Source organism: Sceloporus undulatus, chromosome 5, assembly GCF_019175285.1.
Source record: "Sceloporus undulatus isolate JIND9_A2432 ecotype Alabama chromosome 5, SceUnd_v1.1, whole genome shotgun sequence".
In the NCBI taxonomy this organism is placed as follows: Eukaryota; Metazoa; Chordata; class Lepidosauria; order Squamata; family Phrynosomatidae; genus Sceloporus; species Sceloporus undulatus.
The window spans coordinates 85501033-85517713 of record NC_056526.1 but is presented as its reverse complement, the minus strand read 5'-3'; the positions used below and the strand labels follow the sequence as shown (position 1 = coordinate 85517713).

Sequence of the window (16681 nt, the reverse complement as noted above, 5' to 3'; positions counted from 1 at the left end):
TGTATTTTCCCACAGAGCCATGACCCCTGGAACACTAGTTCCCACAGCATCAAGACAGCTTTGATTTCCCCCCCCCCACACACACACACACAAGCACACACACATCGAGTTCAAACCAACAACAAATGTTCAGAAAGGCAAGACATATAACCAGTTTACCATAGGCAGGTAACCAGGACAAAGCACCCAAAGCAGACGACAGTGAACAAATATGATCAGGGCCCAGGATTTTTTAGGGAGGTAACTGAGACCAGGTAATAACTGTCCAGTAAAGTCATGGTTAATGATTTGAACCTCAGAAGTGATAGGTGACAAATCTGTGAGTATATTACATGAAGCATAGAGTACATACATGAAGCACAGCAGTGTAAAATTAAATTGACTGAAGCTTCAGAGGTGAGAGAAAGAGGGAAAGTTACTCTTATGTAAACAAAAACAAAGATCCCTTTTCAGACATGGGGGATTAAATTAGATTTTTCAAGAGCAAATCCATTTATCCACGTTATCACTTTTAACGTATTTATCCTACAGATAACTCCCTACAAAACTGACATCACTTTTTGAATGTTAGAGAAGTAGCTGTGGATAATTCTGTTTTGCTTTGTGAAATCTGTACAATCATCCTTGCTGAGCTGAAAGAAAAGATGAAAAGAACCTTTCCAGATGTTTTAAAAAGATAGAGTAAATAATCAGACATCGAGCTTACATAAAGGTAGGGTCAGAAGACCTGAGCCCCAGTAGTTATTGGACTGCCAAAGAGCACTTTTGACCGTGGGGGAAATGATAAGAATTGTGCTGATCACAAGATGTGATCCTAAGATGTGGCCTGATATAGGCAAAAATCTATTATTCTGCATCATTCCTCACCACAATAAAAAATATGTAGTGAATGTGTTAGCAACAAGATGAGATGTCAGAAAAACAGCAAAAGAAAAAGAGAGAGAGATGACCAGACTTGCAAACCAAGTCAAAAGCCGAGAAACAGGCAGACTTGGGAAATGAATAAAAATATAAATGTAATAAATAAATATTGAGAAGTAATAATAAATAACTAATATTAAATTTGTGGTTACAGATTTGCACTGATTTGGGTTACAGTTTCCAAAATTTAAGCTCGTAAAGCCTGAATAGCAGTGTAATAAGTGTGTTTTTAAAGTATACAACTGGAAAATTTGTGTAATGAGAAGGGTTTAGTAGCTGGCTGGTTCCAGACAGGAAGCCAACCTAACTGTAAACATGATGGAGGGAGAAATGGCTTGAAAGGTAACAAACACATGGTTGCCTTGTAATGGCTGATGTAATCAGATGGAGGGCAGAACCACCAGCCTCCAGGTGATACAACACTGAGTAAAGAGCAGTAAATGCTAATCTCATTGGATGGGGATTGTTGTTTATACAAACAATTTAACATTGCTTAGTGTATATTAGTGGAGGCTAGTAAAGATCTGTCTCTGACTGGATCAACAAAGGCTGCAGATAATATGAAATCAGCTCAGGGACATAGAAGTCAGGCTGATTGAGCATCAGCTTCCCATATGAATATGGCTGTTTTTTAACAGCTTTGATGCTGATAATGCTGTTACTTGCTGATAACTACAATGATCATGAGCAGAAAGACTGTTCTCAAATAGGCTATAATAATGATATAAATTCTGTCTGGATAGATACATGCCAGTTATGCTTGTAATGGATGCTACAGTGAATAGGCTGTAATGTGCCTCACAGACAACGCATTCACGTTCCTCTGTGTGTTAAGTATAGAGATGTCTGCTAGGGAAAAGCAGAGAATATAAACATTCAGTCCTTATGAAAGTATAATGTGTTATCTGCAATTTATTTATTTACTTCATGTATTTACTGGTTCAGTATCAAAACAGCTTCCTTAGAATCAGATGGAAAAAAGAGATAGAGTTTGCTGTTATCAGCATACTGGTGATACCACACCCCAAAAATCCAAATGATCTCTTCCAGCCATTTAATGTGGGACCTTGCAGGCCAACAGCCAGAGAGTTGAACAGGAGGCCAACAGCACCATCTCCTGAGTTTCCCCATCCAAGTGAGATGGGAACCAATGCATAACAGTGCCTCCAAATCCCATCTCAGAGAGGTGCCCATGGTTGATGGTATCGAAAGCCTAAACATCTATCAGATAATGATCAATCCATGGTAATAAAACTACAGAAAGTTCCTCAACATCTAGATCACCGTCACAGAAAACTAGGTCCAGAATGTGCCCTACGACATGAGTGATCTCAGATATTACTTGGGAGAGAACCATGGTTGTCATGGGGGACATGAAGTCCTGAGTTGCTCCTAGCAGAGCAATCTCCACATGGATGTTGAGGTCCCCAAATACAACAAGCTGAGAAGACTCCAACATCACCACTGAGGTCAACTTAGCTAGCTCAGCAAGAGACACTGTTGAGCAATGGTGCAGATGGTTCATCAGCAGAATCCCTATTCTGTCTCAGCCACCCACCTTTAAACATACACACACAACCACACACAAAAACACTTCGAACATTGTGGAACAGGGCACCTGGTGAGGGATATGAAATCCCAATAGACCACGATATAACTGTACCTCCCCACCCTCCAGACCTCACCTGCTGCCTTACAGAGAACCCAGGTGGACAAAGCTGTGTAAGGTTGACCTCACCCCCACTGAGCCTGATCTCCATAATACAAGCCAAGTTGCCATGCTCATCCAGGATCAGGTCCTGGATCAGGGATGTTTTTCTATTCACCAACCTGGCATTGAGCAACAGCATTTTTAACCCAAGGATCTTTTGCCAAGGCTGTTTAGACTGTTTGAAATCAGGGGTTATGTAATGAATGTAATGTGCCTAGACACCGAAAGATCTGTGTTCCTCCCTGAGAGGAGTGTATATTTCTATATCTATTACAATGTTTAATAAAATACCCTAAAAGGATAACAAAGAGGTTGCTCATTATTCTAAATTAAATATCCTGAGATCCAAGGCTTAAGAATACTTAACTGGAGTGTTGATGCTAACTCTGCCTGCTTGGAATATACCATTGTTCCAAAACTGGAAGCCCAAACAACCAGAAGATGATGAGAGGTACCTCCAAACAGGTACAGATCAGTTAACCATCAACAAAGGACCCCCAGTCTAAAGAGATAGGCATGGGGAACTCCACCTGTTTCACTGTCACAATAAATAATCTATGCACCATATTCAAAATGCATAGTCCAAACAGCAACAGTAGCTGTGAAGGGCTGTTGGGCATGACTCTGTAATTGGAAGAAGATTGATGGCAGGCAGAAGGCTCACTGTAAAAACAGAACCTTTCAGCTTTGATATCAGATTGTGGATAGTGAAGACAAGAGACTAGTTTTACTTTATGAGATATTTTACACCAATATGTTTGATAACTATTGTAACTGATTTTGTGGCTGCATGTATTTTCAATATGACAAAGCAGTTGTTTTTTAACTAACAATTCAGACTTAGTTTGGTGGGGAGAAGACAACAGGGTCAAAACACAGTTGGCCCTTGATCTATTGAAAACTTACTAAAATCTGTGGCCATCAATCTTCCTCTGGTTACAGCCCTTCACACCTATGGCTACTGATTTGTTTGGTCTCCCTATATGTTTTATGTGGATTATTGATTGTCACAGATTTATTATTACACTTTCTAATTTCAGACAAACAATTAATGTTTATTTCATTTATATTAATTGATTTCCTGGCTCTGCTTGTTTTTTCAATTTCTTTGAAAAATATGCTTGCCTCATCATATTAAGGTTCTGAATAAAAGATAATTATGCTGCCTTATGAAGGATTGCTACTTTCTATCTAGTAAAATTCACAAGGCAATGATGAGCAGTTGCATTGCTTGCTATACCATTCCTAATGATCCTGCATTGCCACATAAGCACTAAATATTTAATAGTGTGCATATGGTATCATTTTTTCTGTCATTGTCATTGCAATATTTATTTGTATCCTCTGCTTCTTCATTATCTGTAACTTGCTACCTTTTCTAAAGAGATCAGAGGATCATGTTAGCCTCACAAAATTACACTAGAAGCCAATGGCTTGGTTATGGTCTTCGCTTGGCCTTCTTGGCCCTTGAATTTGACTTTTTGTCCAAATCCAAACCACTATGTCAGACTGTATTAATATATCTGATTATAATGCACTTCACTGATGATGAACTTCCCAGCAATGCTATCCATGATACACCTCTTGTCTCCATAGGAACATAAGAGAATGCTTACTGAGTCAGAGTATTGCTCCATCTAGCTCAGAGCTACACACCCGTTTCTGCCTTTCCCAGTCTTACAGGGAAATGTCAAGGCCTGAAGCTGTTACCTTCAGCATGTGTTCTACCATTGACCAATAGCCCTTTCCCACAACACTTGATAGGTATTTATACAAAATACAGTTCTCTGCTAGAGGACCTTCCACATAAACACATCTCAAGAAGTGGCGTGGCTGACTAATATAGAGATGTGAAAGGTTTGCTTGTGTGATAGCAAGCTACCATTAATCTTTATTTAAAAAAACAGGTCTCAAAAAGGATCATCTTTGATTTATTTATTTCTCTATTTTTCAGCCACATAAATAGAAGGACACAATTTGAAAATCCTGTTTTGGAAGCAAAAAGAAAGCTACAACAGCGTACCATGCCCAACGCAGAACTTGGAACCAAGCCTATGCCGGCCCAAGGTTTCCGAGGTACAGTATCATGTCAGTGTACCATATCTTACAGTTAAAACAATTCCATTAAGTTTTCTATTATTTCATAGGTACATTGTTAAGATATGAATATGAATAGGCTTCATTTCTGTTTTTTCCAAAACAAATTTGAAGACAAAGCTTGTCTTTGTTGATTTGGGTTGAGGTTATAACTTTAAAATTGCCAAAATGAAAAATCTAGCAAAACATGTCAAAATGAATCTTTGACATCTAGCAAAGGGGGTTGTAATAAAATTAACTCAGTAAAAAAAAAGATATTCTATGTTTTCAGTCCTGTTAATGACAAAACAGAGGCACAAATGGTTAGCTGGTTAGACATATTCTTCTGCATGAGATCAGAAAGAGAGCAAAGAGAAAATAGTAATATGGAAATTACAAAGATGAGACCATGCAAAGTTTTTATTGCCCCAAAGGGAGGGACCCTTTGAAAATGCAAGAATCCAATACAAAGTAAGGTGACTTAGTCTTTTGTGCTCTCACCTGAAAACTTTAGTAGGCACACAGCTATTCATAATGTGCAACAGATAACAATGCAGATATTCTGGCTGTTCATTCAATTGTAGGGTCAAACAGATATAATACATGCTCGAATGCATTGGATGTGTCTTCCTTTTGCCTTTTACTAATTGCAACTGGATGGGGTGTTGCTACTATGGTACCCATGAAAGTACATTTACTATTTTCTTCACATTGGCCTTCCAAAAACCCTGCCCCTCCCCAGTACTGCCTAGATGGAGTAGTAGTAGTATCCTGCCTTTTCCCCATTTCAGCAGGTTAGAAAAATTAAAACAAATTTCCTGAGTTTGGGAGTAGCCACTGAGAAAGCTAACCCCTCATGTTTCCACCAAATGTTTCTGTGAGAGTGGTGTGACAGTCCTTTCCACCAGATCTCCCTTTCAAATGACTAGGAGTACCTTTTCTGTACTAAATTTCAGTATGATCACCTTTGTCTGGTCCATTACAGGTAACACACACCAGTTTAAAATCAAGACATATTCTTTGGATTGAGATGGAAAGGAATAATAGAGTTGTGTGCTATCCATGTACTGATGACACAGATGCCAAAAATCTGGATGTCACCCCACAGTTTCACTATTGGCTAATGGGTTGGTTTCTACCCAGAACTACCTCCTGGCTTCACCCCTCCAGGAAGGAATGGAGCCACTATAAAATAATAACTCCTACTCCCATCCCAAAAAGACAATCCAGAAGGAAACTAAGGTTGATGGTACAGAAAGCCACTGAGAGGTCCAGCAGAGTCAAGAGAAAGACATTCCCCCTGTCCGGTTCCTGGGCTAAGTTGTCCACCAAGGCAACCAGAACTACCTCTGCTTATAGCTAGGGACCTGAAGGAATACTGAAATTGATCTAGATAGTCCATCTTCTGCACACACACAAAAAACCTCTGCAGCTGGAAGGATACTGCACGTTCCAGTACCAAAAAATGCATACAATTTAGAAATTCCATTTCACTAGGTGTTCAATATGCTATAATCCAGTAGCTGTCCAATATAGTGGGACCCAGAGAGGTCTTTTTCAACAATGGTCTTATAACCACCTCCTTCAGGCATGATGGGACTCTCATTTGCTTTACCAAGGCATTGACTACTTCCTCTTCCAGCTCAGACAGGCCCCTTCTGACTTTTTTCCTAATCCAGTAAGTGTAAGGATCCAACACACTTGTAGTGGCTCTCACTTCTCCAAGAATCCTGTCCACACCCGCTAGCTGTACAAACTGAAAAATATCCATTAGCACTGGACAAGCAGGGGCTAAAGTTAGATTCACTGGATCTGTATTAGTTATAGCCTACAAGTCATTTTGTCTGCAAGTTGTTTATAGTGGGCTGTCAAGTGTTCTGGATACTGGACTTCTGTAAAAGACCCCTGACCACTCAAAACAGCATTGTTGGCCAGGTCAATGGTAATAGAGAAGAAATCAGTTTTTACTGTCAACATTGTCACAGAATAGGTTGTCAGATGGGCTCTAGTCTGTGCTTGATTAGATCCACTCTTACATTTTCAGCCAATCACTCAGTAGTCACCATCTCACATGTTTCATCACCATCAGCTCCCTGAAAAACCAGAGGCTGGTTTGACTCCACCTCTTCAAAGGGGACACTTAGAAGCAATAATATACAGCACCCTGACCCCATTCCATGAGTTGCCCAGAGTTTCAATAGATTTGCCTGTCAAAGTAGCAGGAAAGCCACCAGGATCCATCTGGATCCATACACTACCTCAGTCAGGCCATCTTAATATGTCCTCCACCCCAGGAGAGCTTCTGTATCCCAGCAAGTCTCAATCCCACCAGTTCGTGGCCTGTCCATGACAATACAACTACAGAATGTTCCTTCACTCCCAGATCACCATCACCCCATCCAGCACAGAAAATGAGGTCCACAGTCTGGGCTCAGATACTTGGGACAGAACCATGTGTGTCATGGCAGGCATAAAATTCAGCGAACACAGCAGTCTCTACATGGTTGCTGACATCTCTTAGCATTACAAGCCATAGGATCACTAACATCATCCCTGAGAACAATCTGGCTAGCTCAGGTAGGGGGACTGTTGAGCAGCATGGTGGGTGGTACACGAACAAGTATGTGGCTATCCTAATCTGTCCCAGCTTCCCAGTTTCAGATACACACGCTTGAATCCAGATCAGGCAGATCAAACCCCAGTAGACCACAGTGACTCTACCTCTCCTCTTCAGTCTCACATGCTGTTGCACAGAGAATCCTTGTGAATAAAACTGAGAGGGATTAAGCCACTATACACAGCCTGCTCATCTAAGACCAAGCTCTGAATATAGTTGTTTTTTCCATGCACTAATTTGGCACCACCAGCGGCATTTTCAGCCCAGGAAAATTCTTGCCAGGGCTATTCACTTTATTTGAGTTGGTACACAGTTTGGGGGCAACTAACACCTTATGCCTATCTCTTCTCCTACCTGACAGAAGGATGAATTTCAGCAGGATTGCAGCATGAGGGGGAAAGGGTGAACTCATTTTCTGATTCTACTAAATCCTTTTCTGGGAATATTGTTAAAGGAACACATTAATTGCATTCAAGCATTTCATGTCACGTATTTCATCTGAAAACTTACCTTCAGCTTGGGCTTTGTTTTGTTAGAGCAGGAGTAGGTGTCCTCTAGTTAGTTTGGCCTCCAGTTCCCATAATCCGTAGTGACTGGCCATGCTGTCTTTCATGTATGGATTGTAGTTCACATCGTCTGAAGTGTACCAGGGTATGTACCCTTGTGACAGAGACATCTGTACTTTTCATTCAAATTATCTCTACTTCCTTGAGGAATTGTAGTATATTTTGAGAATAATGGCTTATAGCCCTGTTTGGTGGGAAACTGTGAGAATAAATATGTTGATGGCAAAGACACTAATGGAAGCAGGGGGGTAAATATGGTTAATGGTCTATATTGGGTATAGAAATAAAATTATTTACATAAGATTTCAGGCAAAGAATGAGGCTTCTTCTCCTTTATAACAGTAGAAAGCTCCTCATCAACATTACCTAGGCCCAAACATGTTCACCCGCGCCCTGCTCCTCAGAGGTCTCGCAGTGTGAGTGACCTGTCTCAGTGTCGGCGGGACATTGCTGGAGTGTACAGGCTGTATGGTATGTCCAAGTGCTGCTACTTACCCAGGCTGCACTTTTGTAAAAAGTAGTGAGCTAATTTGTTTTGACCCCCAAAAAAATCACCAACCTTTTCACCTTTTCCCATACCTTTTCTCACATGATAAGCACAAAACAGAGGCACTGGATGTCAGGTGAGGCCTTTCTTTTGCCTGCTGGTCTTTGTCACACTTTACAAAGAATAACACTGAAACTGAAAGTTGATGTCAGCATCACTGAACAATCTCACAAGCTGTACATGTTATTTGTCTGATATTCAAATCCTGGTTGTTGAAATTACACAGATGCACACACAGACACACAGACACCTTTTATGGCTACAGAAACACTAAATATATAGTTATTTAATAATTTTGTATTATGCAACCATTTAGCTATTTTTGCAAAGCTACTTTTAAAAAAACTCTGTTAAATGACTACTACATATTAATTTAACTAACTACTACATATCAACATTTCAGTTGCGTATAGTTTTTTTGGTTTTGGGGTTTTTTAGCTTCCCAACACTCCAATTCCAATTTAATAGTGAATTCAGTAAGCTACACTGTAAGAAACACCACAATAGTTAAGCAAATCTTTCCCTTGCTGGTTTTGGCATTAAGTAGTAGATAACTCACTAATGCTTTTGTTTCTCTGGGAATGCTTGCACTTTTATTTTGCTTTTATTTTTTCCAAAATGCCACCCTGTTGCCTGCTATTGCTTCTACTGCACTTTGGGAACCCAGTCGTTTTCATTTATTTATTTATTACAGCAAGACCCAAACGTTGTCTGTTTGTTTTTTTCTTTATGTTGACTGATGTAGAAAAACCACTTTTCACCCGGGATGCCTCACAACTGAAGGGGACTTTCCTCAGCACCACACTTAAGAAAAGCAATATGGGCTTTGGATTTACCATCATTGGTGGGGATGAGCCCGACGAGTTTCTCCAGGTGAAGAGTGTTATTCCCGATGGGCCTGCCGCACAGGATGCCAAAATGGAGACAGGTAAGTCAAAGGGTTTCTTTCATGTGGTGGAGGATAAACTCAGCTCAAGGTGACTGAACTATACTTCTTGGGCAGAAAATATGACAGTAATTTTGGTGGTTATTTTCCAGCAGGAACTGGAAGTTATCCATTACCAGTAACAGTTTTAGCTGCAGCCTGTTACCTTTTTTTGTAATGTCATTGCTAATACTGATAAAAAGTAATGTGATGGTAACCATGACTTTTTTAGTATGTTGAGTAAAGTTTCTTGTTGCTTGAAGAACATTACTTAGGAAAACTGGGATTATTTCTGACTTTTTGAAATATTTTAATTTTTTAAACAAATTACAAGTAAGTGAAAAGTAGTCCGTATCCATAGTTTTCCCCCCCATGGATTCAAGTATCCAGGATTTGAAAATATTTTTAAAATGTATCAATTCCAACAAGCAAACCTTGATTTCGTCATGTAATATAAGGGACGCTATTTTACTATGACATTAAATTTAATAGGACTTGCACATCCATGAATTTTGATTTCACGGGGAATACTGGAACCAAATATCAGCAGATACCAAGGACTTACTGTATGTGCATTTCACAAGTTTCAGAGATGGACATAATATGGTCCTCCAGCTATTGCTAGCGCTCATGGTGGATAAGGTTGCTGGAACTTGTAGCCCAACAGCAGGAAGGCTACCCAATTCTCACTCCAGACAAAAAGAGACCTAAATCTAATTTCTAGTGCCATTAGAGCAGAGCCATTGAATCAGTGGGATTTACATAAAAGTTGATTTATTACTCAGCAACTGATTCATTAGATTTACTTTGGTTGGGACTAGCCATTGGATTTAGGTAATAATGTAATCACGTCTAGAGGCTACTCCAAAATGAAGAGAACAAGCTTTCAATTTGCCCATCCTCCACTTTCCATATTCAGAGTCAAAAATGTAAACACTATGTATGCATTCATGGAAGATAGGGATGTCTCACTAGTGAAGGGATTTTTCTCAGCACACTATGGCTGAACACTCAGAAATTCACAAGTCTGTCATTAAGTCACCTGTGGACAATTCGGCTGTAAGACAGCATCTTATCAGATTAGATGATGACGATGATGATTGTTTTCTTATATTCCACCTTTCTCCCAACATATGGACTTAAAGCGGCACCTTTGGGTGTTTCATTCAGATGAACGAAGCACCCAAATGCTTCATTCAGATTGGACCTTTAGGTGCTTCATTTTCAGAAGGTCCAGCCATCTGTTTGAAGGATATTGTTTCCCAAGTTAAGATCATTTTTTCTTTTTCTTTTAAGGAAAAGAGTCTTAGAACACAGTTAAAAGTAAACACCAGCAGGGGAATGAGATAGGAATTGACAAGTTATATTTATATCATGCTGCTTTAGTTGTATGTACATGTAGGAGAAATAATTTGGTCTTTTTAATATCATCCAGAATTAATATCCATAACATTGTGCACAACATATGCACAACATATTGACAATAATGTGCATGTGGAAAACCTTCAGAAATATTAAAATTCTTTTAAGTTTCCTGGCTTTAAAATGGGATGACTGTAAGATCTGCCAGCTTGTTAAAATAATGGAATTTAATGTAGGCTGTGATTCTTAACATTAAAAGCTCCTAATCCATCCTGTTGGAGGTTCATTTGCATTGTTCTCCTTGACCTTAAGATGAACAATGGTACAACACAGCAAATTTCCATATGGTTGGTTAGTAAAAGAAATGGAGCACTGGAGCTTTTTGAAATCAGATTAGTCCCTGGAGCAGTGTTAACCATAAAAACCAATTAGTCACCTTTGAACTGGATTGTGACCTTTATATCTTCTTGCTTCTGTCGAAGAGGTTTTGTCAGGGAATAGCAACAAGGCATCTTGTGGATCTGAAGAGGAGCTTTGCATGCCCTTGAAATTAAATTTATGAATGTAATCCTGACAGAACAAGCAAGAATGAAAGCACACCAGTAACTTTTTTGTGACGTTGTATCAGAGCTGAGTTTTGTAGTGGTGTTTCAGTGTTCCATTCTTTTGTTTACAGTTAGACTTCTCACAAATGAAAGACAATAAACTAAAGAAACATTCAGATTGCACATTTATTTTATTCCAAAATTGGTTTAATATACATATTAGGAAAAAATAAAGTTTAATACAATTTCCAATATTGTTTCTACCACTTCATCTACTGCTAAATGAAAACAAAGTCATAAAGTATTTTGTGAATCATAAAGTTCTACATACCAGTGTTGGCTTTTGGCAATAAAGCTGTGCATTATCCTGCAATAGATTAGTTGAATCTATCCTGGAGTGTATCAGTTACAAGCCTTTGTACCCAAAGTTGCTGAGGATAGGGGTAAATAATATGTTTTTGTGCCAATGTTCAAAATGGGAGAGAGAACTGAAGGAGGCAGGTAATGGCAAATAAGGCTGTGGGTAAAGAAATTTCTAACTCTGTGAGCAAGATAATTCAAAACAGAATATCTTCTACTTTCCTTGTAACTTTAGATTTGTGCACTGTATACTAGCAAATTACATGGATAAAATAAAACACACATGAAATAGAGCATGAGGAAGACACAGCACTAGATTACTGTACTATACTCTTATAGTGTGCCTATTCCACTTCAACTGCCCTAGCTGCCTCTTGCCTTATGAGGGGATCCATTCTGGAACCCACCCCCCACCCTCTCGAATAAGGCAAAAAGTAGGTATGCTCGAGCCCCATTGGATATAATGGACTCATGCTCACTGCGCAGCCATGCGTGCACTGCATGGCCATGCAGCAGGCACCATTCTCCCTTTTGCTGGGCGACTTCAGTGTAAGCTGAAAGCCACCTATAATGAGCCCATGCATGGCATGGGCTCACTTTACTATAAGAGTGTTGTGCAATAATCTCCTACACATAGGGGGGTCTTATTGAATTGGATTCATTGAGTTCACTATTACTCTCTCTGAGCCAAATTTGCTCCAGTAACTTTGTTCTTCCATGATAAGAAGGATCCAGATCGTTGGTACTTACATATTCTCTATCTTCCATGAACTATGGAGTTGAATATTTATGTCCCATCATACTTATCTTCCTAATGTTTGCTTTCAGTACTTTTGATTCTCAGGTCTATAATGGCAATAATGGAGTTAAAAGGAAACAATTTTTAATATTACCAAGGCAAGCAAGGGTTGGAGCACAGATTGTACAGATCCTAGAAGAAATGTTTTCTAAAATGAAATTACAAATTAATATAAGCAACCTAGCAAGATTTCCTAAGGTTTTAAAAACAGGGTTATTCGCTTACAAGAGTTCAGAATCTGCTGAGTTTATAAAATTTGAGCCTTGTCATGGAAGTTTATCACATGAGGAAAATCCCATACAAAAACAGGATTTAAAAAATAGAAAAATCTCACAAAAGCGGGTTGAGTTCTACACATATTGTTGTTAAACTTGTGTTAACCCAACCAGAAAGTAAACAAAAGCTGCTCCTTTTTACTTTTGAGGTTTTCCGAAAGTAAAAAGGAGTGGCTTTTGTCTACTTTTCCTCCACTTTCTGTTCAGGTTAACATTAGTTTAACAATAATGTTGTGTGAAAATCAACCCACTTTTGTGGGTTTTTTCCAATTTAAACCCCCAGTTTTGCACAGGATTTCCCCCGTGTGATAAACTCCATGGTGTGAATGCTGAATGCAGATGCGTGTTTCAAAACATCTGGAAATATGACCAGGCTTACTTGGACTAGTCATTGCTCCAGAAGAACTCAGTATTGTTAGCTACTATCAGTCATGCTAGAATTGTTGTTATATCTGTTATTCAGTGACAACTCTAGCTGTATTCCTGTTGCAGTCGCATATGCATACTCTGTCTAAAGAGGCAGCCCTTGTAATAACATTCATAAATGTTCTTTCTTCCTTTTTCTCTTTCTCTTACTTGCACATACACATCTATATAGAGAGATTCAGTCAAGAAACATCTATGGCCATTTTGCTCTTACTATAGAGAAGCAAACATTGTGTTCTTTTCACAGAGACGTGTGAATTCTTTGTTTTTTCTGAGGAAGTCATTCACTAAACATTTGTTTCCACCTATATTGATAAGACCTTGGAGGATCCACTTCACAGCCCTTCTCTTCCTTTTTATATATATATATATATATATATATATATGTATGTATGTGTGTGTGTGTGTGTGTGTGTGTGTGTTTTTGAAACTTCACTGTAATTCTATCACTTTCATTTAATCTGAGCTCCCTCCAGTGTTAGAATAATACCTTTATATTCTCGTTTATGTTAAACAAATCTCTGGATAAAGCCTTTGCTTGTATTTCAAAGTTATTGACTTCAAATCCCCTTGTGGTTTCTGTTTTATTGCATTTCGCTCTAAGCTCCCTACCCCCACCCTGGGCGCCTTTTCCTTTCTGAGTGGGGAAGATCTCTATATTTTCTGTATGCCATTGAAAGCCTAAGCTAAGCCACAGTTTCAAATGAGATTTCAAATATTGCAAAGCTCAAGACTTCATCGGTTTGTGATGAAAAATAGTCGGATAGGAATCAGGAGTGAAATATCATATAAGGATCATTGGTTTGGGGGCTGATGTAGAAGTGTTTAAATTTGCAGGAGAAGAACTAATCTTCAAATAAAAGCTTCAGCATTCCATCAGTACATTTGCTTCTAGAAGGAAGAATTATTTATGAACATTTCTTTTTTAAAAATTGCTCCTATATTTTCTTTGCTCTTTACTGCACTATTGCCATTTTTCTAATCCTTTCCCCCTTCCACCTCTTTCTTCACTATGAAATGTTATCTTCATATGTGCATATCTGTATATGATTGCACTGGTACTGAGCTCTGCTTGCTGATGGATTTCTATTTGCTCTCTTTCTCTTCTCTCCCTTGTGCTCCCTTTCTTCTTATGCTTCTTGCTACTTTCATTCCAGTTCTTTCTCCTCTGAACATAATGAATGGGGACAACTGAAGGATGTGTTTTCACATTCTAGCTGCAGATTTCTTCAATGGGTATCCCCTTCTCCCCTAAAAAAGTAATGAGTAATATAACACATAGTGGATAATTAAGTAGTCAGTAATGATAATAAAAAGGAGGAACTGATTAACACATAAAAGCAGCTATTCCTGTTCCAAAATAACTTTCAGCTCTGGAAATGACTAGCAATAACCTCCACCTCATGGCTCATTTAAAAAAAAATCCTAGCCAGCATGGCATAGTGGTTTGAGCTTTGGCAACCAGGGTTTGAATCCAAGCTCAGCCATGGATTCAATCCACTGGGTGACCTTGGGCAAGACACACTGTGTCAGCATCACAGGCAAATCCCTCTGTAGAAATTTGCCAAAAACAAAACAAAAGATGATAAATTTGCCTCAGGTGTGTGATAAGTCAGAAATGACTTGAAGGTACACAACAACAGCAGCAGCAACAACAACAACAGGACAATCAGAGTGGCACTGGGACCGATAGATTAAGAAGCTGCTACCCCAGGCCCCATATCATACCAAGAAATCAAAATAACTTGGAAATTCTCAACTCTTTTAGGGAGCTTGCATGAGCTCTAACTTGACTGCAAAGACCTAGGAGGCATTGCCTTTAAACACACACACACACACGAATGCACACCAACTGTATAAAAGTGTAAATGCCATATTATTAAAAATTATTTTAAAAATTATTTTGTGATTCTCAAATGATCATTCTATTCCTGAGTTAACTGATCTGGATATCTTGTTGGACAAGCTGAGACAGCTGCTTCAAGTGGCTGATTCTGGATGTCATGACAAAGCAGGGCATTTATAATTAATTTATTGTTATTGTATTTTCACACAAGAAATAATGCTGCCGAGACTTTCTGCCTTTGCCTCATGAGGTATAGTGATGGTTGGGTAGCTTTAAAGAAGGATTAGACACATTTAGTGAAGATAAGGCTATCGGTGGTTATTAGTCATGATGGTTATATATTACTGTCAGTATCAGGGGCAGCATTCCCATAAATGCAGAATGGTACCTGTTGGGGGATGTAAGAGATTATTTTACAAGCAGAGTCCTTAGTTTTCAGAAGCAGAAGGTGAGCAATAACCACACACACAGTAGGGTCAGGCAGAAAAATGATCTCCTTTATAAAACCATGTGAAGTAGAATTACTTACACATGCTAAAGGTTTCATAATATATCATGATAAAAGACTCAGTAATATGTGCTCTTCAAACATGGAGGAGAGTACTGCAGAGCTGGATAAAACAACTCAGACTAACTGATATAGCAAGACCAACAAACAGGAAATGACATAATTGTTGTTGTTGTTGTTGTTATATATTTATATCCTGCTTTCCCCCCAAATTGTGACTCAAGGCAGCTTACAATTTAAAAAAAACAATACAATTAAAAACATAACAAAAATGAGGATTAAAATAAAATTCAGCTATTACAGCATGGAAACATATCACTCATTAAAAGAATAACATGCAGTTTAAAAAGACAAAAGTGCTTAAAACTGTGCAATTAATATAGAAACAGTACAATTAAAACAAATAAAGAATTGCATGACTATATACTGTGGTTAAACTCGAGAGACAGATGCAAACTAGCAACTGCTGAGTACAGGCATGCTAAAACTGCTACTCCTAACAGTAATGGGTGAAGAATTAAGCTATATTTCAAAGCTATCATGAGTTGGAATGAAATTACTTTATTGGTATAAAGAGTAATCCATTGTTACATCCCGCTGTTCTCTCAAAATTGGGATGACATTCTCTTATCAAGCCTAAGGTTTTTGTTTCCAAAGCAATGAAAAGTAACAAAGAAGAAGAAGTGCAGCAATCAATACAAATGTTTGCTTTTCAAAGTCAGATCTGACTACAGTGGTCCACACCTTGGTTATCATTTTGAATTACAGCAATGCACTCCACAGGAGTTTATCACACTAGCGACATTAACTCCATAGGAGTTAAACGTGATTTAACATGAAAAAAACCTGGAAATGCCCGAAGTTTATCACACGTTGCAGTTAACGTGAAATAACGCGAAGTTAAACTGCAGTTAAAGCAGAGAAAACCAGCAGCTTTTTACTTTTGGAACATCCCGAAAGTAAAAAGCTACCGGTTTTCTCCGCTTTAACTGCGGTTTAACTTCGCGTTATTTCATTTTGGAAGCCATTCGGTGTGATGAACTCCCCAAATTTGCAAGTTTTGTTTAAATTCGAATTAATTTAAATCGTGTTTAACTCCCGTTTGCCCACGGGATCTCTAGTGTGATAAAGCTCTGAATGAGGCTGCCTTTCAAATGTACTCAGTATTTGAAGGACCATATCCCCAATTATGAGTCC

General features: G+C 38.7%; 1 protein-coding gene across 4 annotated transcripts in view; it reads left to right on the top strand.

Moving 5' to 3' along the window:
- Nucleotides 1-16681, top strand: part of MAGI2 (membrane associated guanylate kinase, WW and PDZ domain containing 2) — a 782933-nt gene that overhangs the window by 564868 nt on the left and 201384 nt on the right. For 2 of the 4 annotated variants that reach the window (XM_042468279.1, XM_042468278.1), the window contains exons 9-11: nt 4587-4708; nt 8234-8362; nt 9184-9366. In XM_042468279.1, coding sequence (XP_042324213.1) covers nt 4587-4708; nt 8234-8362; nt 9184-9366 — 434 coding nt within the window. The remainder of the gene's footprint in view (nt 1-4586; nt 4709-8233; nt 8363-9183; nt 9367-16681) is intronic. The other 2 variants (XM_042468280.1, XM_042468281.1) reach the window with 1 other exon arrangement.